This window comes from Halichoerus grypus, chromosome 11 (genome assembly GCF_964656455.1).
Source record: "Halichoerus grypus chromosome 11, mHalGry1.hap1.1, whole genome shotgun sequence".
In the NCBI taxonomy this organism is placed as follows: Eukaryota; Metazoa; Chordata; class Mammalia; order Carnivora; family Phocidae; genus Halichoerus; species Halichoerus grypus.
In genome coordinates this window covers 65,501,445-65,526,032 of record NC_135722.1, presented here as the reverse complement: position 1 = coordinate 65,526,032, position 24,588 = coordinate 65,501,445, and the positions used below count along the sequence as shown (strand labels likewise).

Here is a 24,588-nt window from a genome sequence, read left to right as displayed (position 1 = left end):
TTTCTAATGAAATACTTCATTTTCTAAGATATAGGTTTTTTTTTTTAAGATTTTATTTATTTGAGAGAGAGAGCGCCTGAGCTGGGGGAGGGGCAGAGGGGCAGAGGGCCAAGCAGACACCCTGCTCAGTGGGGAGCCCAATCCCAGGACCCCAAGATCATGACCTGGGCCTAAGGCACTGAGCCACTCTGGTGCCCCATAGCCACACTTTACATACTTGGTTGTCAAGGGACATTTCTATCACTGCAGAAAGTTCTATGCAACAGTGCTATGCATGATCTGACAGAAGGGGGAATTCAGTACTTCACAAATCAGAAACACAACAGCAGTAGAGCCGAAAGGTCTCATTTATTACTGAACCAACCTACTGGTGCAGAGGCATAGTAACAGAGAAAAATCATTTCCCTGATAAAACATGTCTATGGCTAGGTAGGAAGGATGTTGTTTACAGAGTGACAGAACACATGATCTTCACACAGCTTAATTAAATATGTGGTGCCAATTAGGTGTGTCATCTCATCATGTGTGACACCTTACAGACCCAGCTTGGTTCTTCTCCAGTGCCTCTTCTTGGAGTTGTACCTGATTTTATTACCAGTTTTCATCCAAAACCACTGGGGAATGGGACAATTCTGCTTTTGTTTCTTGGACAGAATCGCTTGATTCTGAAAGTCTTGTGAGAAGATATGGCAAGAAACAGCCACACACAGCCGGATTGCAGCAAAAAAAAGTCTAAGAGATATGTTTATGCACCTTCCTTATGCTTTCCCACAGACTTTTGAAAATGCTTCTATCTATAGGAAAGTTGTTAGTTGACAGACGGTTTCTCTACCATGTTTTTTCTTAGAGTTAAGTATATGGTACTCTCCTTATGCTTCAGTCAGTCAAACTGCAGTCAGTTCTGGTGGAAACTTACCATCGGCAGGATATCTTCAGTGTATAAATGGACTAAAAAACATGTTTTGGAAAGGACATGTATTTGACTTTATTTATGGTGCCAAGTTGTCAATTGATACCTGATTGGTTAGAGGTAGAAAGATACTCATTTTGATTGTCTTCAGGAACACGGACAGTCTCTTTTTGTTTTCTGAAACAGCTACACTTTGCAGGCTGCCTCAATGAAATCAAATCAGACTTCTCTTTTCACCATGGCAAATTAGTTGACTATTCACTCAAGCTATATGTTCATCACTGTATTCTGCTTCATGATGGTTATTTCATTTTACATTTTATATTTAAAAAATGACTATAGTTTGAGAAAAAAGTAAATCATAGAAATGTACCTTTTGACAGTAAAATTTTACTAAACAATCTCATCAAATTTCAGTAGGATTTGTCTTTCAACATCATAGCCTTTTTAATGTTAATGACAACAGTAACTTACAAATTAAAATGTTTTTCTTTTAAGCAGACAGGATAAATAATATAAACATAATTTCTAAATAAAGAAAATGAGGGGCAGGGGCAGTGCTTTCTTCACTGCTATAATATTTCATTTTTAAAAGTAAACACAATACTAATCGTCATTTTGATTCCAGTGAATAAAAAGTTAAAACTTAATTTATTAATGAATTTTGAAGTCTGAAACCAAAACGATGCCTTAACAGTGTTGTCTAATAGACAAGTCAATTCCAAAAAGTTAATCACAATGCAGAAATTTGACCTAATTAAAGTGGCTCTCTCTGTTACCATGGTACCAGAGTCTGTCGTTTTGTTGGGTTTCAATTTGCCATTACCAACCAAGGACAGGATTACACGTAAATAGAAATATACAGGGCTTGATGAAATGGAATATGGAGGATTAAGCATTTTTAAAGTCTGGGTTATAATCCTTGTTGCAACACAGGTTCTACTGTATAATTAATTTACAATGGCCCAAAACTTTTCAGCATCAAAAGGATATTAAAAAAATATACCATCATCCCTATTTGTTATATTAACTGTAGACATCATAACCAATTAAGCCTTTTATTAATTTAGAAAAGTATAACTTTTCCCTGAAAAACTCTAAAGAGTAATCATATTTTAATCACAGCTGTCCTGAACTCATAATCAACAGTGACTACATTCTGTCACTTCTTTATTCTAACAGGAATAAAAATGGTGACAATAAATTTTTGAAAAGAGGCTACAGAACCTGAATCCCATTAGTGATGAAATGGACTTTTTAACAACCACCAGATTCTTATATTGTTTGTAGTTGTAAAATATCCATTGTGTAGGTGGAACAGTTGAGAGGGAACAAAATGACAAACTTGCCAAAACTATTTTTGATCCCTTCTAAATCTACAATGGGAGACAACCTTAGCCATGAAGAATTCCGTCCTTATAAATGAAAACAAATACTATAAACCCACAAGAGATTTAGAAGGAACCTCATTTGCTTTTAAATATTCAAGTGTAATGCTTCTGCAAAAGATTAAAACATACATTTTGACTGTATCAGGTATGTCAATTTCCATTTACCTCCAACCTGCCATTAGTACAGAGGTTCACTGGGCTGCCAGACAGCCCAACTCATCATGGGAGAGAGATGAAGGTATCAGTAAAAGAAGACATGGATACCACGGCATTTATTCAAACAGCATAAGACCCGTCTTTGCATCCCTGAAGTAAGAATGGCCACTTTTTCAATTAAATTGCTTTATACTAAAGCAGCATTATCTGTGAAGAGTTACTTCATATCCATACATTTAACTACTATAGTTACCAATTCAAAAGTAAAAAAAAAATACAGACCAAATCCATGTACCCGTGATCCTAACACATAGAAATATTCTTAGTTTTAACCAAGAATTACATTGGAATGAACTAAAAACATCTTTTAAAATAATTTTAAGTATACTCTTATTTGTTACTACATTTCTACATAGATTATTTAAGGTTGCTTGTGGACATAACTTAATCAATAATATAGCATCATGTCAACCACTACAGCGACCCAGAATCAGGTTCTGGCTATGGAAGGGCGCTTAATTATTAAGCAACACCTTCCTAAAAAGCTTCTGTACTTCTGATTGGTAAGAAAAACAAAGAGCATCTCTCATTGAAATAACACTGAAGTTCAAGCTCAAGACTCCATCTTTGTGATTCAACATAATTAACTCTTCAGAAGAAAATAATGAAACATTAGGTCACATTAATAAATTACAGTCATCTTCAAGAAAACTCGATGGGCAACTCTGGTGTTACAGTCGTATATCTTGGATCCAACCTAGGGATAAAATCCTGAAAGTGTTTAGATGCACCAGTACCAAAAACATCAAGGACTTTTCGGTTCATGACAGCAAATCTGCAAAACAGAGGACACAGTGAACAAGTATTTAATGAAGTTCATAAAATAAGATGCTTCACTTGACATGTCTTTCATGGAATGGGAAAACACAAAAGATTGACATGACAAAAGACTCAACGGCAGATTCAAAATTCATACTGATCCTCTACCTCAAGACTACTGTCTCATATTTTCTTTAAAGAGATAATAATCCCCAGACCTGAAACCCCAGAGACCCTCAGGAGCCCCTCTCAAGTTCTTTCCACTAGATTATGTCAAATAGAAAAACAGGTTCATTATAATTTTTCTGATGAACGAAATCACAGGAAATAAATAAATGACTGAGCTTAATGTTACCAATGAGGCAAAGGTATTAAATGTAAATTTCTTTCATAATTGACATTTTGATGCCTCACAATCCACAGAAAACACATCCAAATGTGCAAGCCATGATTAAAGGGAAAACAGCATATAGGTTTTCAAATTTCTAATAGACACAACAAAGCAAAAGCATACCCTCGTTTTATCCATCACCTAACTTAAAAGATAAAAAAAAAAAAAAATTAAAAAGACACATATTGAGCTAATGTGCAGGAGGAACCTGTGTCTCTATGCCTGATCCCAAGCATTTCTTCTGGGGAGAGGAATGAATTTAGTTTTGAGCCCTTGGCCATCGTCACTACTCCAAGAACAATAAATGTAACTTTCAGTGCCTTTCCAAAGTAAGTTCCCTTCCAAAATAATCAACTGGTTAAGCTCATTAATGGGCAAAAAACTAAATGACACAGAAATAGGAAATTAACTAATAGTAACATTAAAGGACACACAGAAATCGTGGCTAAGAGGAAGAATGCTGCAGCCAGACTGCCTGGCTCATATCCCACAGCGCCTTCATCTGCTGTGTGACTCTGGCAAGCTAGCTCACCTCTCTGTGCACCTCAGCTGACTCCCATATAAAATCAGGATCTTAAAAGTACTTATCTCATAGAGCTATTTTAAGGATTAAACACATATGCATGTACCCCTGTGTTGTATGGGTATGTGTGGGTATCTTAAAACCATATCTGGGACACAGTAAGCACTATACAACTGTTTGCTATTAAAACTATGAATGATAGTAATATTAATAACAGCTGCAATTTAGTGCTTACTAGGTGCTAAGTGCTATTACAAACATCTCGATTTTCCCACAACCATACAAAGAATATATTACTGTTTCCAGTAGAGAGAGAGAAACGGAGGCTCATGAGGGTAAACAACTTTCCCATGAGTGACACAGCTAAAGGTTATCAGAGCCAGAGTCAAACCTAAGTCTGTCTGACTCCAAAGTCCACAGTCTCTGAGGTCAAGCTGCATCCCAAAGAATTAGATTAACATCAGAAAATGCTAACAAAAACAATGAAGGACAGAATAATAAAGGCAGAGGAAATTATGCTTATAATATCAAGAAAGAATAGGATTATTTTTCCCCAAATGGAAATCATTTAATTATTTAGGCAAGATTTCTAATAAATTTGCTTAGTAAGTATTTTTAATCAAAAAGAAGAGATCAAAAACTTTAAAAGTGAGACACAAGTGTGTTATTTAGCAACTAATGAGTTTTCAGATCAATACAGCATTTTCCTACAACATTTAAAATATCTAAAATAATATAGGGAAAAGAAAAGTCAAATAATGTTCACTAAAACAAGGCCCCACGTCATTCTTGTTAAGTTGGTCATATTTGCTTTATACCTAAGAGGACTACTTTACCACTGAAAGAATATTCCCTCAAAAAGATGGAAAGATTCAAAATCTGTTTTGTGGCAACTGCTCGTTTTCTATGGTCAGTTACGTCTCTGTCACTTACTTGCCCTTGGTGAGCCTTAAAAGGAACTTCCAGTAAGACGGCCGCAAGGTCTGAACTTCCATGACAGCCTAAGGTTAGAACATTCAGTTTGAGAATTCTTTTAGTCAATAGGAAATATGATTATTTGTATTAGGCAACAGAGCATTTTTATCTCTTATTTTTATTGCTCATTGTATTTTAAAAACAACAGTGATGATGATACAAAAATATGTATTTAGGTTTAAGTTGATTAACTATCGAGAATCTTTGTAAATATGCCCTCAAATAAGAATACTGCTTATGAAATAATAATTCAGTTAAGCTATTATTATTAGGAAAGCATTTACTGAATACTCATTAGAGAGCTGGCACTTCACTAGTTATAATGAGTTTATCAACCTGGCAGCATTACTCTGAAAAAGTGCAAATGAAAGTGTTTCCCCAAATTTTGCAACAGCCCTAAAACCATTAACATCAATAATGATGATTACAGAATTTAAAGAAATTGAACAATGCTTCTAATAAACTAGACTCTACCCCCATCTTTACTGCCTAATACTGGGGAAATGCAATTATTCTTATTTATGCTCATGGTATCTTCCTTCTTCTAGAAGTTTAATTAAACTGGGCATTCTAGCCAAGGTACTAGAGCAATCATTTACCTATAAATTGCACTCTATTTAAACATAAAAATTATTGTGTTCAGAAAACATGAGTTGGCCCGTTAACATGTTTAATGATTTGAAACTTGCAAGCTATCTTGGTAAAAAAAATTAAAATAAAAAATAAAATATAACCAATAGAAATGTTCCCAGGCCTTTATTTCCCCCCATTGGTTTAATGTACAGATATAGAAATAATTTTATTTCTCATTTCAAAAAGCTATACTTACTGCCTGGAAGCAAATTGCTGTAGAGATGGAATAGATGATAGTATCTGCATGGGGAAAATAGGGAACCTTTCCTGCTTCAATGCCTTTGAAATACATTGTCTGGAAGGAAAAACAAATATAATCCAAGATTTATTAAAAAAAAAAAATCACACACACACACAACTTTAAATAGCATTAACAATACAGTGGAGCAATATACTCACTCCCTGTCTACAACTATTTTTTCTACCTTCCAAATACTAATTATCCTTTCAGAGCTCAAATTACAGGTCGTATCTTCCATGACAGAGTTAAGTGTCAGCCCTTTCCTTCCCGCATTCCCTCACCCAAAACCTGAGGTACCAGTAATAATACTTACCTGTGAAATTCAGTAACTTTTTATTGCTCCTTCTTTTATATCATTTATTCTTCAATGCTTTTTGTATAATGCTTTTGTATAATGCTCAGGTCCTCCCTTCCCTGCTACATATATTCACTTATTCACTCACTCACTCATTCATTCAACATTTAATTAACTACATGCTGGGCACTAAGCTAGGAGCTTGGGATTTAAAAATGAACACAATAACATCTAAGTTGGTGCATAACAGAAATAACTAATGCACTTAGATGTATAACTATGTATATATATTTATTGTGTATATATATATATATTTTTGGCCCCTCTGAGGAGGGAGCAAACTACTCAGTCTAGGACAAAGGATCAAAGAGAATTTCAGAAATGACTACATTTGAGTAGTGCTTCTCAAACCACCTGCAGTGAAGAAACATTTTTTTTTTTTTAAATTCCAGTTGTCATGGCTTGATGCTTTTATAATGCAGTAAAAATAAATTACTAGAAAAATAAATTTTAAAAATACAAAATTGAACCAAATTTTCACTCTTATATTCAAAAGACAAATTACTCTGTCAAGTTGCTATATAAGCTTCCAAATGCTTGTTCTCAATTTCTATACTTATCTCATCCTGAACTGATAACAAAGAGTTCCTGGACTAGCGCAAGTCTGCTGACTACGCTTCTAATAGTGTTGCCTCCTAAGAGGCACAAGAGAGAAAAAGCAGGGGTAATAAGCTGGGTGAAAGCACATGGTACATATGGGGAAGGACCAGCCAATTTACATGGATAGAACATGGAGTAATTCATGGCAATGGTTTCTCTGAAACATGGGAAAGCTAAAGCAGAACTCATAAGAAAAGTGGAAAACCATGTTACAATCAGGTGGAGGAAGGTTCAAGAAGACATGGGTGGTCCATGAATGAAAGAACATGAAATAATTTTTCACCAAAAAAGTTGTCTATACAGCTGGTTTTTTTATTTAAAATTCATTATATAATAACAGCATTTTAATAAAAAATTAACTTCAATCTGTAAGATAATGTACAAAGAGTTATAATCTACTTAGGAAGGAACATATACATGGGCCACTATTTTGAAAATACTATACAGTATATTACAAGGTACGGGTATATTGTGTATTCATGTTGACAAAAATGAAATTCAGATGTGGTAGAATGGTATCATAGAAACATGTGAAACGGGTATCTCTTGATATATGGAATAACTGTTTTCCTAATTTCTTATAATAAAATTTATCTGTTGAACCAGATTCTAAGTTAACGAAGGGGGGTACCATATCCTATACTTCTATATGCTTATCAGCACCTAGTACAGTAATGGGAACATAATAAATATTCAATAAATACATCTTGGAAATAATTTTTTCCAAGAAAAAAGTTGTCTAGTCAGCTGACTTTTATTTAATATTCATTATTATAGTAATGCATTTTAATATAAAATTAACTTCAATCATAGAAAAATGATTGCCTATTACACCACAGTCATTAATTCCACAAAGGACACAGTAAGTTTAAATTTGTAATTTTCTGGGGCACCTGGGTGGCTCAGTCGTTAAGCATCTGCCTTCGGCTCAGGTCATGATGCCAGGGTCCTGGAATTGAGCCCCACATCGGGCTCCCTGTTTGGTGGGAAGCCTGCTTCTCCCTCTCCCATTCCCCCTGCTTGTGTTCCCTCTCTCGCTGTGTCTCTGTCAAATAAATAAAAAAATCTTAAAAAAATTAATAAATTTGTAATTTTCTGAATTAAAAAAAAATTCTTATCAGCATACTTTTTACCCAGTTTCTTTTGCCAAGATCAAATACGGCCTGTTGATATAAGAAAACAGCTACGCCACCACTTGGCTTAAAAAACTCTAGCCATTTAGGGAAGAAGCAGCTATAAAACACATTTTTTACAAACTAGATCTTGATATTGGATTTGGGATATGTTCTTTCTCTCACTCTCCTTTTCCTCTCCATTAGCAAGCCTTGTCAAATCTATCTCCTAAACATACAGCAAATTTGTGTATTTCTCTCCATCTCTACAAGCCACCATCTCCTGCTTGAGACTAACTGTTCTCCCAGCCTCCAATCTTGCCTCTAGTCTATTCCTTATATAATGGCAGAATGTTTTTGTCTTCTTAAAACGCGAATTAAATAATTTCATTTCCATGATTAAAACTCTCCAAGGACTTCCAATTGCACTGAGAAAAATATCAAACTCTCTCTCTCTCTCTCTCTCTCACACACACACACACACACACACACACACACACTTGAATAAAGCAAATATGTAATTCCCTTAATGTCATTAGGGACACAGATTTTCAGTGAGGTAAAATTTTTAGAAAATCAAACAAGTTAAATAAAAATCTGCAATCTTAACTTTTAATTGGAAATATCAATATGCTCATTATTTTCTCTTTCTCTAAAAAAAGGGTGTTGGGGGAGGGAAGGATTCTCTAGCTCTGTTCACTGGAAAGGCCAAGAAACCTTGGCTAGCTGGGGATCAAGAAACTTCTAGCACCCAAATTGAAGCCTCTAAATACCATTTCCCACCAAAAGAAACTAGTGGTTATTGGAGAAAAGGTTGATTCTGTGCCTGGGGCAGGAAATGTCCAAGATGAGCCTGGAACATCTCGTTTTATCACAAAGCAAGAAAGCTACCAGAGATATAGGCATTATGTAAAAAAGAAACAGGAGCAACTTGCAGAGGCTCTCATGGTCAAAATTAGGGCAATGACTGCAATAACTGGGTCAAAACAAACCAAATATGTTAAAATTCACATCTTCATAATGACACCTGAAAATAAAGACTCATAGGTCAATTTTGCAGAATGCTAGAAACTAATTCATTCTGAACACCAGGAAATAAAGAGAAGTAATCAAGCATTTTATTTTCACTTTGTGAGCAAACTATTTCAGAGTAACCAGTTGAAAAGGGAAAGTTCTTTTTAAAAAGAATTCCCACTAATAAGTACTAACAAGAAACAATTGACCATTTTGCAACTCTCAATGAAATAATAAACCCTGGCAATGATTATTAATGGCTGCTAAAACAGTTAAGTGAAAGCCTAATAGGGAGTCTTATGTTAGCTCTATTTTTTTTTAATATTTATATTAGCTCTATTAACACTGAGCCCACTGATCAATCTTAGCATCACAAAAAGGTAGACAACCAGACATTTCTGTGCTTCCTAATACGATGCAATGGGAATTCATACACACAGTAATTGTGAGCTATTTCTGTCCCCCTCCACCTCCTAAAAATTGAACCTGAATTGCTTAAGCCTCTAGATCTAATTAGTAATTTACAGGAAATATGTGGGTTAAAGAAACATGTTAACACCACCAGTAAGGAGACAATCCGCAAAATCCAGAATGTGGGAATTCCACAGAACTAATAACCTAGATCTTTAACAAATAAATGGCAAGGAAAAGAAAGAGGTGGGGAAGGAGAGTTGCTATTAAGAGACTTTGGATCCAATTAAAACAGAGATTGCAAAAAGACATCTGTTTGACAATCAGTGAGAATATAAGCTCTAACTGTATACATACTAATATTAAAGAATTATGAGGTTTTTTAAATATATGAAAATGGTAATTTGATTATACTTTGGTAGTACTATTGATCTGTTTGTTTTTAAGGAGTCTTTAATCCTGAGTTGGAAGAAGTGAGATATGTCTGGGATTTGCTTCAAAAAAATTCAGTACTTCTGAGGTTGGGGCAGTCGAGATGGAATGAGATTGGTCAAATGCTATTAACTGTTGAAGCTGTATAATGGGTACATGAGGGTTAGTTACTTTATTCTTTCTACACTTGTATATATTTGAAAACAAAACACATAAAGAAAGAAGAAAAAATGGGAGAACTGACTTTGTAAATACTTTTATAAAACTGACTTGCTCTTGTAAATTGGGATATATATTTGCTGCTAAACCAGCTAGAAAAGCTCTATATCCTTTGGAAATATACATACATAGAAATGTTTGCTTACCTCCACCAATTTGGAAGCTAAATACATGGAAATTGTTGTACTTTTATAAAACATCATTGATACTCCTGCCAAAAATCCTGAAACAACAAATAAAGCAAAACATCAAATCTTGAAGTATTTGTTAGTTAAGTCACTCAGAAATGTCAATTCACTTAAAGTAAGACAGAATTGATCTGCAGCGCTGCCTTTTGTTATACAAAATCAAGGACAGGAATAGACTTGACATTAAAATGTGGTGAGTTTATGGGTATCATATATTTTTAAATTAAGAAATGGACCTTCAGAGTTAGGAACACACAATTCTAATATACATATTAAAATAAACTTTACATTCTAAATTTAACTTTAAAAACAACAGTTGTCCTGACAAATATAATGATTTTCAAAAATAATTTTTAAAGTCTACTGATATCATTTCTAAGTGGAAATATTTATTAATCTATTCTTTTAACAGCTCAAATTACTTTTAGTGCTATCATCACACTTCTCTCCATAGTAGTGTCTTTGTTCTATAAATGGAAGACCAAGGCAGGGGGAGGCCTGAAATACTGCTAGCAGGTATATTGCTAATAAATATCTGAAAATTGTCAATTTAACTTAAGTAGCATGTATGTTGCAACTTGTAGAAAATGTTAATCTTACGTTTTAATTTTTATGAAATTATTTAAGTTTCTAAAAAATAAAAAATATATTTTATTAAACTGTATGTCACATGCCCATGGCAAAAACAGAATACTTTGAGAAATAGAACTGCCTTTCCATTAGTCACAAAGTTTTTAAGTTTTATGTTCTATTATGACACATTCCCCAGGATTTCTGGCCTGTAGCAGGGCAGATACCCAAATCACTATACTGCCAATTCAAAACACCTGATGGCAAGAATGCCTTGGTAGGTTAAACTTTGCAAATATAAAATGTTTGGACTAGTGCCTCAATAGAGACTGTATTCCAGAGAAAGAGAGTTACATAGAAATCAGATGAATTTGGAAACTATTTCTGCATCATTCTTGCCACTGATTGATACAATAATAATAACTCTGTTTTATCATTGCTTTACCAGCTATAATAGCATGCAGTTCATCATCCAGGTTTCTGACCCAGCGCAGGAAGCAACTAGTACCCTGTATCAAGAAGAAAATGCAATGACTTCAGTTGTTTCATTTCTAGAAAAGGTGCATGTAACATCTATAATGAGTGAGTCACTAGCTGACTGTGGAGGCAAATTGGTGATCCTATCTAACTCAAACTAAATACATGATTGGGAAAATTATCAACAATAACCTACTATAAAGTTATTGTTCTGCATAGACTCTATTAAGAAATTATACATAATATTTTTGCTGTCATGGTTTTTCAAAATGAAAGCATAAATTCTACCTTGCCTAGATGTAGAATCACTCCCACTCTAACAAGGAGAAAAGTTGGGTAAACTACAAATCTAAGCCAGAATTCTATCCTCAGAGAAAATATTTTTCAATATGAAGATGAAATAAAGACTTTTTGAGTGGATAAACACTGAGAAAATTCATCACCTACAGACCTACATTATCAGAAATGTTAAAGGTCGTTTTGCAGGCCAAAGGAATATAATACCAGTTTAGATCTGTAAAAAGAAATGAGGAGCTCTGAAGATGGCAAAATGAAGATAAATTTAGAAGACATTTTTTAATGTTGTCTATTTCTATAAAAATAAATTAACTCTAAATCAGTGGTCAGAAAACTATGGCCCACTAGCCAAATCTGACCTGTCACCTGTTTTTGTATGGTTCATGAGCTAAGAATGTTTTTATACTTCTCGATGGATGAAATAAATAAAAGAATAATATGCTGTGACAGGTCAAAATCTTATGAGATTCTAATTAAAGTCTGATAAAGTTTTGTTAGAATATAGCTATGCTCGTTGATTTATATATTGTCTATGGCTGCTTTCACACTACAACTGCAGAGCTGAGTAGCCGTGACAGAGACCAAATACTGTCCGTAAAGTTTAAAACACTTATAATCTGGCCCTTTACAGAAAACGTTTTCTGACTCCTGGTCTAAAACAAAAATGGTAACAATGTATCGGGGGGGTTATAACACATGAAAAGATAAATGTATACCACAAAGGATGAGAAGGAGGAATCTGAAGTATAGTGTTGTAAGATTCTTACACTATACATGAAGTGGTATAATATTTGAAAAAATTGACTGATGGATTTAAAATGTTTATTATAAATGTTAAGGCATTCACTAAATTTAAAAAGAGGTATAAATAGTAAGCCAAACGTGAAGAATGAATACAAAAAATATTAAAAATTAATAAAAATAAAATATAGAAATTAAAAAAAAAATCCAGGAGGCAGAAAAAGAAAAAAAGGGGGGGAACAAATACAAAACAACTAGCAAGAAGTTAGCTTTAAACTAAGCCATATCAAAAAGTACATTAAATGTTAACAGTCTAAACATACCAATTAATAGAGATTATCAAACTGTATAAAAAAGGAAGAACCAAATACATGTCATCTAAAAGAAATCAACCTTTAAATTGAAGACACGGAAAGATTGAAGTAAAATAATAGAAAAACTATATATCAAATATAATCAATATCTTGCTCTGAGATATGCTGGATGGTGGAGAATAACCAACCTGGGATAAAAATGTTGGAGACAATCGACATGTAACACTTAAGAGTTTATGTTAAGAATAAATACAAACTCTATGACAGGAGAAATGAAAAAGAAAATGAATATAAACATAACTGCCAATATTCTGTCCTATTAACTCTTGTGTATTCAAACACATCAGTAATGTTTCCTAGTCACACCATATTGAAAATACTTTCAATATTAGTAATATTTCATAACAAGTAATTAACTATAGTTTGTCATTTGTTACTCCTGTTCTCCTGTCCATTTCAAAATACTTCCCCCATACCTACCTTTTATAAGTAAACTTTTACATAAAATGATACATAACTATCTTACCCAAAATGACTCCAGAATTCAAGTTTCCCAGCATTAATTTTTTTTAGTTTAAGAACAAATGTGTGTATATGCATACAATTACCCTTAGTCAACACATTTTACCATCTGGAATCTACATTTAGATTTAGAATCTAAATTTTTGATGGTTAATAAAAGGTAATATGATTTATATATGAGTGACTCCCATTAAAACACCATTACTTAAAATTTCAGAGTACTGTGTCATGGATGATCCCTACATAAGTGTTTAGGTGTGCACTTATACTCGTGTGGGTATGTTTATAGGAACATACAGAAAGGGATGGAAGAATGTTCACTATGGTTCTTTGGGAGAGTGCAGTAGGAATAGTGAGTAGGACAAAGAAAAATCATAAGTCATTGCTTATATAAGTTACAAAAGAAAATGTTTACTGGCTCAAGTGTTGAGATCAGCTAGAAGGGTCTGAAATATGTTTAAATTAATAAGCAGGCAGCAAGTATGATTAAGAAATATAAACAGACCAGAAATATTAATACCATTTTTGATGTTAGAAATATCAAAAAGTTCGTATTTTTTCAGTATCTACATTATTGAAAAAAAAAGTCTTTGAGAATCTTTAATATTATGTATAAATGCAAATATGTCTACACTTTCAAGCACATTAAGTAATATTTTAAAAGAAGAAATTTCTCCAACCTCAATTCCTAATATGTTGTGTATATTTGGAGACGTTATTTATGAATACAACAGAAAGAAGTATTTAAAAAATGATAGATGGGTAAAGGCCGTATCTCATTCTAATAATAGCCATGTTATTTATTTCCCATTTTCCTCCCTCTTCGGAAAGCCTTACCTTGTATATACTAACAAAAGAGCCCAGAAAAGCTCCGAGCTGGAAATTTTCTTTATTGTAGAAGAGAGAAAATAGCCGGGATGGCTGTGTAAACAGATGCCTGAATGCAGAGGGGATTCTGAGGCAGCACTGGATCAAGTATCCCACGCTAAACATTCTGATGAAACCCTAGAGAAAATTGGGATAAATTCTGATTTACACCCAAATTTCTAAGTCCGTCAGATATAAATTTTACTGTCGCAGAATCAAAACAGAATTCCAAATAAATAAATAACCCCAGTTTATATCAAAGTATTTTCAAAATTAAGCCTTAAAGACCTCAATTTTAAAACAATTACCTTAAAATAAGAGTAAAATTTTTCAGTGACTATACTTCATCTTTGTTTTTCAAAAACTTGAAAGGCTCACAAGCACTGGCCAAGCTTGTCTATGCACCAAACTTCCATTTCTTGACATTTTGTTAACATTGTTAACATAGGATTTAAAATTCCTAAACCATAACTGAATTTTAGGAACAAAAGCACTGAAATTCCAAAAAAAAAAAAAATGCTTTTCAGAAATTTTAACAGAGAACTCTTCTTAATCATTACTATAAATAGGAATTCTTTTGACAGAAAAATAATTTTATTTTTAGACCTTTAATATCAATTTTTTAAATGATCAGGTTAAAAGAATTCTCCAGGAAAAAAATATAATTATACCTAGGTTTTTATTTCTATGCTCAACAGTGTCAGGCTAAAACATCTCTAAGAAATGGTAGCTTTAAAGTATACTAAACAAAACTCGAAAAAGCAAATCCACTACAAAGGCATACTTGCTGCCAACATTTTTCCATATTACCTGCAACTATCTATAGGGCAAAAGGGAACAGAGAGGATGACTACTGTTGGTCAATTTCATTTCAGTATTTAGGGTAATGAAGTTTAAATGTCACTTCATACTGAGAGGCTGAAAAATTCCAATTAGCACAAAAGCTAATGTTATATAAAAGAACAGTAGTTCACATGATTCAACCAATACATTGTAATACCAGTCTCCCATCCTCCTCCTCTCTCACCACCAGTGGGATGGAAAAATGTCTACATGCCTGCTAAGTTCCAAAGGTCAGGTTTGTATCTTCCAGAGAGCAGCCTTCTTTTTTAGAAAAAAACTGAATTACTATGAAGAAACATTCATTAATTTACCTGAAACTATTTAACACCTGGTTAAAACATGAAAATTAAATTGTCTGACCAATCAGCATAAATTACCATGCATTTGCTTAACTGAAACTGCCCAGTATATGTTTAATGCATGAAGTGTTCACACTTCATCTTGCCATTAATAATCTTAACAATATTAATCTAAAGATTCAAGGATCACATCCTGTTCAATCTTTCCATGCTATTTTCAAGAGATCCATTCATCCTTCCATCCATTCACCCTTTCACGTATTCAGAAAACATTCACTGAAGGCCTCTCATGTGCCAACCACTACACTAGATGCTGGGGACAGAGTGGTGAAGAGGACACAAAATTTTTGCCTTCATGGAGCTTCACGCTCATTAGAGAAAGAGCAAATAAGTAAGTACATAAAATAATTACAGATTACAGTTAAGTGTTGTGCAGGAAATAAGACTCTAGGAGGCAAATAAGAGGCAGCCGATATTAAATTAGGTGGTAAGGGAAAGTGAAAGAGGATGTGACATTTAAACAGAAAAGAGAAGGAGCTAGCATGAGAAAAACATTTCAGATAGCTTGGGCAGAAAGCACAAAGACAAAACAGAGATTGGCACTTACGAGGAACCAACAAAAAGTATGAATGGAGCATAGTGAGCTGCAGGGAAGGCTAATTCATACGAATATTTACTCAGGGATGTGATTTAACATGTGGTATAACTGAGCTGTTAGGATAATGAGGTGCACTGTCAAAGTATTTTACTATATTTGTAGCGTAAATTCCTCACCTACAGGTCTCCAAATAATTTTACATTCATGGACAATATTCCAATTTATACATAAATTGCCAAGTTTATAGGACTGGTACACATTTTGATACAATGACTAGATGTTTTCCTTCCTCAGTAATTCTCCTTTTCTCATATAATTTTTTTTTAAATATCACTTGCCCTCTTTCCAAACTTTCTCAAATACCTCCGATTTAATCAGAATAGTTCTCTTAGTTCCCCTCCTGAAGTCTCCCCTTAAATCAGAATTACGTCCATTTGGAGGGCATAACTCCTGCCTGGGAGCTGGCAGATCTTGAGGGCTGCCATCAACATTGCTGCCCGCCCCCCCGCCATTGTACAAGTGGGGCAGGAAATCAGATTTGGAAGGAGTGTTTCAGAAACCACTGCACAAATGAAAAAATACTGCTTTAACCTCTGCTCATATCTTCAGGGACTCTAAGGTAAGTGTTAGCTTGGGTATATGCCACCATCAATATTAGACCACAGGCATTCACATTCAGAAGCAAAATGTGACACAGTCCCTCTTCCTCAGAGTGACTGCTGGGAGGCTGTCTTTTGGGGGTGCTGTACAACTTCCCATCACCAACTGAGTGGGGATCAGATATTATAAAGGAAGAACATAAACTTTTTAAAGCATCAGGATTGTGACAGACAAAACTAGAGAATTTGTGGCAGGTGGTGCCACCTGCACCAGACTAACTGCAATGAAAATGACTTCCTCCCCAGAGGTGGTGGTGATGGAGGATGGAAGGACGGCAGGCACAGAACGGGGGACGGGTGTGAGCAGAGACATTCTAGTACACAAATCTACTAGGGAGGGAGGAATTTCTGCCAGTGGGCACAGCTAACTTCCTTCATGTAGAGTAACTGTTGAACATGCTCCAGTAACCTCCATGCCTTCAAAAATGTAACAGCTTTACAAGTCCAACACCAAATGCCACTGTATCAGATTGCGCACAGGGTATGTGTATGACTGCTGATCCACTAGTAGACAGCATACCCCAGGGACCTTGTTCTAGCACGCATTCTAATGAGAACACATTACAACATATAAATTTTAATAACTTTATTTTTCTGTCTTTTTTGCTGTTGTTGCTTCACCTTCTCTTCTACTTTAAAAGTTTTACACTGATTTTTTTATACAATTTTATTTATTTGAGACAGAAAGAGAGAACATGAGCAGGGGAGGGGGCAGAGGGAGAGGAAGGGCAAGAAGCAGACTCCCCCTGAGCAGGGAGCCCGAAACGGGGCTTGATCCCAGGACCCTGGGATCATGACCTGAGCTGAAGGCAGACACTTAACCGACTGAGTCACACAGGCACCCCTTCACTAACTTTTAAATAAGCGAATTTTAAAATTAATTAACCAAGGATCTGGTAAATGAATACTAAAAGCTAAATTGTTATCTATTTTTCACAAATTTCTCATTCTTCAAGTCAAATGCAAAGAATGATAGCAATTACTGTCTATTTTTCCATTTACTTTGAAATCATGCTTTAATTCAAAAGTTATTTCTATATGGGGCACGCCTGGGTGGCTCAGCCAGTTGAGTGTCTGACTTTGGCTCAGATCATGATCTCAGGTCCTGGATTAAGCCCAGCATCTGGCTCTGTGCTCAGTGGGGAGTCTACTTGTCCCTCTCCCTCTGCCTCTCCCCCCACTCATGTTTTTTCTCTCTCTCAAATAAATACAATCTTTAAAAAGTTATTTCTATATATATTCCCCATGGCTAACAGTGATACTTTTATATACTTACTTTAATGCAATAAGAGATGCAATTATCTTCATAGTGTTTGCAACACCTATGCCTTGGTCCATGCTTACATCTGAAATAAGACAAAAATAATAAATGATGTGTATGTGTGTAGATGTGCTTAACACTCTCTAACCAAAAAAGCAGAAAACATTACCTACTTGTTTCTAAATGCATACATCTTTTGGTTTCTTAGGACATAAAAAAGCAAAGATAACAGATTTTTTTTTCTTTTCAGTTCACCATTTGACACAGTGCATAAAATATGTGACTGCAGTCAAAATACTTAAATGCAGAACAGAAAAAACATTGGTAAATATTTGTGACTAAATATGAAAAATATGTAATATATTATCTCTATACTCTGCCAAATCTTTTGGAAGCTTTAAGTTGCTTACTGTAGAGTATAACGGTCATAAGTCACCCATGAAGTCAGTACTTGAGCAACAATCATAATGAGAAAGTGCTCAGGTTACAGGAATTTATACTTAATTATATTTGAAAGAAAACATCTGGAAAAGAAACATGATACGGTATTAGAATTCAAAATTCAGTTTTTAAAATAAATAGAGTAATAGATCATGTGGGAATTCAAAAGTAGGTTATTTGTGATTTAAATGCAAACCACTTGGTCCTCTGGTGTTTAGTAAATGTTTCTGCTGGGGGGGCTACTGTTCAAGACACATAGATTTTTAATTATTTGGTATGCTGACTCCAGGACTATATTGAGGCGTAAAAAAGTAAGTAAAATATCTAACAGGGGTCTGGCTCTCCCCCTTTCTCTATGAAGTGTTCATGTTCCAAAATGAGTAGTCTTTGTAATTCTTGCAGACTGCAGTTAATTAATTATCTCATGGTTGGAACACATTAAGTTTCTTGTTTGTAACAATAATGTGTAGAGTGATATTCTGGCTCCACACCTCTTTAATTCCATTTGCAAACTGATTAGCAAAACCCTTTCGGAAATCCAATTCTGCACCACAGCTGGCATATACGTGTAGCCCTTCACAGACAAGGGGGACGGCAGGGATTCCTGCTGCCCGTAGCCCTTATGTCATCAGGATGATGGGACATATCTGGCCATGTGAAGTTGAGGGATTAAAGCTGGGACCTAAAAGAGGTAAATCAGAGAGGGGTGGCCATGTGTAAACCATCACTCTTCATACTTCTAAGTGTCCTCTTCAAAGGCATTCCTCAGCCAGTGCTACTGGAACTACACAGAAATCGTTAAACTCTCTTTGCTAGTGAAGTTCAATTCTGGTATCAGCTATACTGTCATTTAATCTTCCCTCAGTCTGTTATTAAAACTTCTCAAAACCTGGACTCCCCATCTCCTGTCTTCTCTGCTCTGCTTAGGTATTACCCTGCATCTGCTTCCACAGCAGTGGACTCACGGAGGCAAGTCTGACAAGTTCTGCCATGACCTGATTAGTTCTGATACCCAAGGCATCATTCACCCACATAATACATTCTCTGCATTCCCGTCTCCGCATTCCCCTCTGATTCATGGTGACATGATTTCCATGAATAGGGATTCCTTGTCTCTTTTCTTCACTGAGGTGATCAGTAACTATTTTGAACTTGCTTAAGAATTAAGAAGTTCATTACCAATCTCACTAGTGGCTATTTACCCAAAAATTACAAAACACTAATTCAAACGGACATATGCATCTCTATGTTTATTGCAACATTATTTACAATAGCCAAATTATGGAAGCAGCCCATTTCAATCAATGAATGGATAAAGAAGAGGTGGTATACACACACACACACACACACACACACACACACACAGTAATATTCAACCGTATTACTCATATGTGGAATTTAGGAAACAAATGAGCAAAGGGAAAAAAAAAGAGAGAAACTAATCAAGAAACAGACTCTTAACTACAGAGAACAAACTGCTGATTATCAGAGGGGAGGTAGTTAGGGATATGGGTGAAACAGGTGATGGGGATTAAGGAGTGCACTTATCATGATAAAAAAAAGGATATACATAAATTTTTTTAAAAAGTTTACTACCACAATTATTCCTGCCATCTGTTATTCCTTCCCTCCCTCTTACCTTCTGTATGTGCTGTATACTAAAATGAAGACAAAGTCTTTAAATACAGTAAAAATTTTGAGCACCTACTCTGTGCTCATGTACGTGAGGCAACTCACATGTTATTTCATTTAATGGACGCAACACTCCATAACAGAGATCATTAACCCAAGTTAACAGATGAGGACTTTAGGGTCCAGAGTGGTTAAATCACTTGCCCAAAGTCACAAAGCCAGCAGGGGTGAAATGAGAGTCTAAGGTCTGATTTATTGGCTTCAGCTTCCCATAACTGATCCCTAACTTTCTATATTGGCTATTCATTCAACACTCTCTAAAATATCACTACAAAGATTATTTTTATTAACTGATGTTCTAATTTTAAATCACTAAATTTTCTATTAATTATAGATGTATTTTAATATTATATAGAAGTATAATTCCTCTACTTGAAATAGCCCAGTGATGGGTATTAAGGAGGGCACATATTGCGTGGAGCTCTGGATGTTATACAAAAACAATGGATCGTGGATCACTACATCAAAAACTAATGATGTATTGTATGGTGACTAACATAACAACAACAAAAAAAGGACAAAGTTAAAAAAAAAACCCAAAAAAACCAAATACTATTTGTATGAAATTCAGACTTCTTTGTATAATATACAAATAAAGATGTTTTATTCCATTTCCAAAGCCCTGAAAATTTCTACTCTTACAAAAAACATTTATGTAAGGTTTGCTCCTTATTATTCCTCTACCTTCTTGAATGTGCCCCAGAACTTTTGTTTCTCCTTTCCACATTTGGAATATTTGATTAGCACATATTAACCTGTTTCCTAAAGTTCCCCATTCTAGCCTCCTACAACTGTGTCTAGTTTGACATAGAAAACTATTACAAGTTCATATAAATCTATTCTAAAGGCATATGTTGGTCTATAGTCCAGACAAAAATAATAAATAACACTGACTTGCCATTATGTGCCTTTTATAAAACTCTATGCACTGTTTCTGGTAAAAAAAAAAAAAAAAAAAGATAGATATGATATATATGTATATCATTACTGAAAAGAAAATAAAACACCTTGGCAAAGTACAAATATCATATAAAACAGTAACACAGTGTGCTAAATATCAAGATAAAAAACTTACACTGAATCCACAAGTTTCCTGATTAGAGCAATTATATTCAATCTTCTTGGCTTTTCTTCATGTTTCTCTGTCTTTTGTTCCACTTTTGCATATGCTGCTTCTGGTGAATAAGAATGTGTGGGAATTTCTTCCTTCCCTACAATAAACCTAAAGAAAAGAGCACAATGTGAGGCATTTTCACCTTTAAAAAATAAAAGGAAAAAGACAATAAGGAAAAAAAACCCATCCTGATTCTGTTAATATACAAATACATTTTGGAGAGTACCTTATCATTTGAAATAATGTTTTTCAAAATTTAAATAAAATCTTATCCTTTATAAGAAAATGCTGACAGCCATTTCTTTAATAATGCAATAAATTCTTCTATTAAGTTTTCTATTTTAGTTCCAGCATAGTTAACATACAGTGTTATATTAGTTTCAGGTGCATAATACACTGACTCAACATTATTCAGTGTTTATCAAGATAAGTGTACTATTAATCTCCTTCACCTATTTCACCCATCCCCCACCCACCTACCCTCTGGTAACCATCAGTTCTCTGTAGTTAAGAGTCTATTTCTTCGTTTGTCTCTCTCTCTCATTTTTTTTCCTTTGCTCATTTGTTTTGTTTCCTAAATTCCACATATGAGGAAAATAATACGGTATTTGTCCTTCTCTAGCTGGCTTATTTTGCTTAGCATTATACTCTTTAGCTCATCCATGTTGTTGCAAATGGCAAGATTTTATTCTTTTTTGTGGCTCAATATTCCATTGTGTGTATATGTGTATGTGTGTGTGTGTATAAAACCTCTTCTTTATCCTATTGATGGACACTTGGGCTGCTTCCATAATTTAGCTATTGTAAATAATGCTGCAATAAACAGAGGGTACACGTAGTGTCTCTGTGAATTAGTGTTTCTGTATTTTTTGGGTAAATACCCAGTACTGTGAGTACTAGGTTGTAGGGTAGTTCCATTTTCAACTTTCTGGGGAATCCCCATACTGTTTTCCAGCATGGCTGCATTAGTTTGCATTCCCACAAATAGTGCAAGAGGGTTCCTATTTCTCCACATCCTTGCCAACACCTGTTGTTTCCTGTGTTGTTGATTTTAGCCATTCTGCCAGGTGTGAGGTGATAGCTCATTGCAGTTTTGCTTTGCAGTTCCCTGATGATCACTGATGGTGAGTATCTTTTCATGTGTCCGTTGGACATCTGGATGTCTTCTTTGGAGAAATGTTCGTTCATCTTGTCTGCTCATTTTTAAATTGAATTAGTTGTTTTTCAGGCATCGAGTTATAGAAGTTCTTTATAATTCTGGATACTAACCCTTTATCAGATATGTCATTTGCAAATATCTTTTCCCATCCCATAGGCCGTCTTTTAGTTTTGTTGATTATTACCTTTGCTGTGCAGAAGCTTTTTATTTGATGTAGTCCCAATAGTTTTATTTTTGCTTTTGCTTCCCTTGCCTCAGGAGACATCTCTAGAAAAAAGTTGCTATGTCCGATATCAGAGAAGTTACTGCCTGTGCTCTCTTCTAGGATTTTTACGGTTTTATGTCTCACATTTAGGTCCTTAATCCATTTGGAATTTAGCTTTGTGTATGGTGTAAGCCAGTGGGCCAGTTTCATTCTTTTGCATGTTGCTGTCCACTTTTCTCAACACCATTTGTTGAAGAGGCTGTCTTTTTCCCACTGGATATTCTTTCCTGCTTTGTCGAAGATTAACTGACCATATAATTGTGAGTTTACCTCTGGTTTTCTATTCTGTTCCATTGATCTATATGCCTATTTTTGTGCTAGTACCATGCTTGTTTTGATTACTAAAGCTTTGTAGTATAAGTTGAAGTCTGGAATTGTGACATCTCCAACTTTGCTTTTCTTTTTCAAAATTGCTCTGGCTATTCGGGGTCTTTGTGGTTCCATACAAATTTTAGGATTCTTTGTTCCAGTTCTGTGAAAAATGTTGTTGGTATTTTGATAGGGATAACATTAAATCTGTAGATTGTATACATTTGTGTAATATGGACACTTTTACAATATTTGTTCTTCCAATCCATGAGCACAGATTATCTTTCCACTTGTTTGTGTAGAAACAGCAACATCTTTTATCAATGTTTATAAATACTGTTTATAAATATATAAACTATATATAATATATATATAAAATATAAACTATAAAACATTGATAAAAGATAATTTATATATTTTTACACAAGTCTTTCACCTCCTTGGTTAAGTTTATTCCTAGATATTTTATTACCTTTGGTGCAATTGTAAATGGAATTGCTTTCTTAATTTCTCTTTCTGTTGCTTATTAGTATATAAAAATACCATGAATTTCTATATGTTGATTTGGTATCATGCAATCTTACTGAATTCATTTATCAGTTCTAATAGCTTTTTGGTGGAGTCTTTAAGGTTTTCCATATATAGTATCATGTCATCTGCACATAGAAAAAGTTTTACTTCTTCCTTCCTCTTTTCTGATCACTGTGGCTAGGACTTCCAGTACTACGTTAAATATGAGTGGTGAGAGTGGACATCCTTGTCTTGTTCCTGACCTTAGGGGAAATGCTCTCGGTTTTTCACCATTGAATATTATGTTAGCTGTGGATTTTTCATTTATGGCTTTTATGATGTTGAGGTGTTCCCTCTAATCCCACTTTGCTGAGGGTTTTTATCATGAATGGATGTTTTATATTCTAAAATGCTTTTTCTGCATCCATTAAAATGATCATTTGGTTTTTATTCCTTCTTTTATTGATGTGATGAATCACATTGATTGACTTGTGAATACTGAACCACCCTTGCACCCCAGGAATAAATTCCACTTGATTCTGGTGAATGAATTTTTAATGTATTGTTGGGTTCAGTTTGCTAGTATTTTGTTGAAAATTTTTGCATCTATGTTCAGAAAGAGATATTGGCCTGTATTTCTCTTTTTTTGTAGTGTCTTTATCTAGCTTTGGTATCAGGGTAATGTTGGCTTCATAGAATAAATTAAGAAGTTTTCCTTTTCTATTTTTTGGAATAGTTTGAGAACAGGTGTTAACTCTTCTTTAAATGTTTGGTAGAATCCCCTTGTGAAACCATCTGGTCCTGGACTTTTGTTTGCTGGGACATAGGTTAACATTCTCCTACAATCTTTTTGATTTCTGTGCTTCGGTTGTTACTTCTCCCCTTTCATTTCTAATTTTATTTACTTGAGTCCTCTCTCTCTTTTTATGAATCTGGCTAAAGGCTTATGATTTTGTTGATTTTTCAAAGAACTGGCTCCTGGTTTCACTGATTTGTTCTATTGTTTTTTTAGTTTCTACTTTATTTCTGCTCTAATCTTTATTATTTCCTACCTTCTACTGGCTTGTGGCTTTGTTTGTTGTTCTTTCTCTAGTTCCTTTAGATGTAAGGTTAGATTGGTTGTTTATTTAGGATTTTTCTTGCTTCTTGAGGTAGGCCTATATTGCTATAAACTTCCCTCTTAGAACAGCTTTTGCTATATCCCAGATTTTGGACTATTGTGTTTGCATTTTCATTTCTCTCCATGTATTTTTTATTTCCTCTTTGATTTCTTGATTTAC

The 24,588-nt window shown here is 34.5% G+C and overlaps 1 protein-coding gene across 2 annotated transcripts in view; it reads right to left on the bottom strand.

The window, feature by feature from the left end:
• Positions 1–329: 329 nt before the first annotated feature.
• The window catches only part of TMEM135 (transmembrane protein 135), a 264,541-nt gene continuing 240,282 nt past the window's right edge, over positions 330–24,588 (bottom strand). For both annotated transcript variants that reach the window (XM_078058656.1, XM_078058657.1), the window contains 8 exons: positions 21,027–21,173; positions 17,834–17,903; positions 14,129–14,296; positions 11,386–11,449; positions 10,329–10,405; positions 5,995–6,093; positions 5,124–5,191; positions 330–3,292 (listed from right to left, as the gene is read on the bottom strand). In XM_078058656.1, the coding sequence (XP_077914782.1) occupies positions 3,160–3,292; positions 5,124–5,191; positions 5,995–6,093; positions 10,329–10,405; positions 11,386–11,449; positions 14,129–14,296; positions 17,834–17,903; positions 21,027–21,173 (826 nt within the window). In that variant the 3' untranslated portion in view covers positions 330–3,159. The remainder of the gene's footprint in view (positions 3,293–5,123; positions 5,192–5,994; positions 6,094–10,328; positions 10,406–11,385; positions 11,450–14,128; positions 14,297–17,833; positions 17,904–21,026; positions 21,174–24,588) is intronic.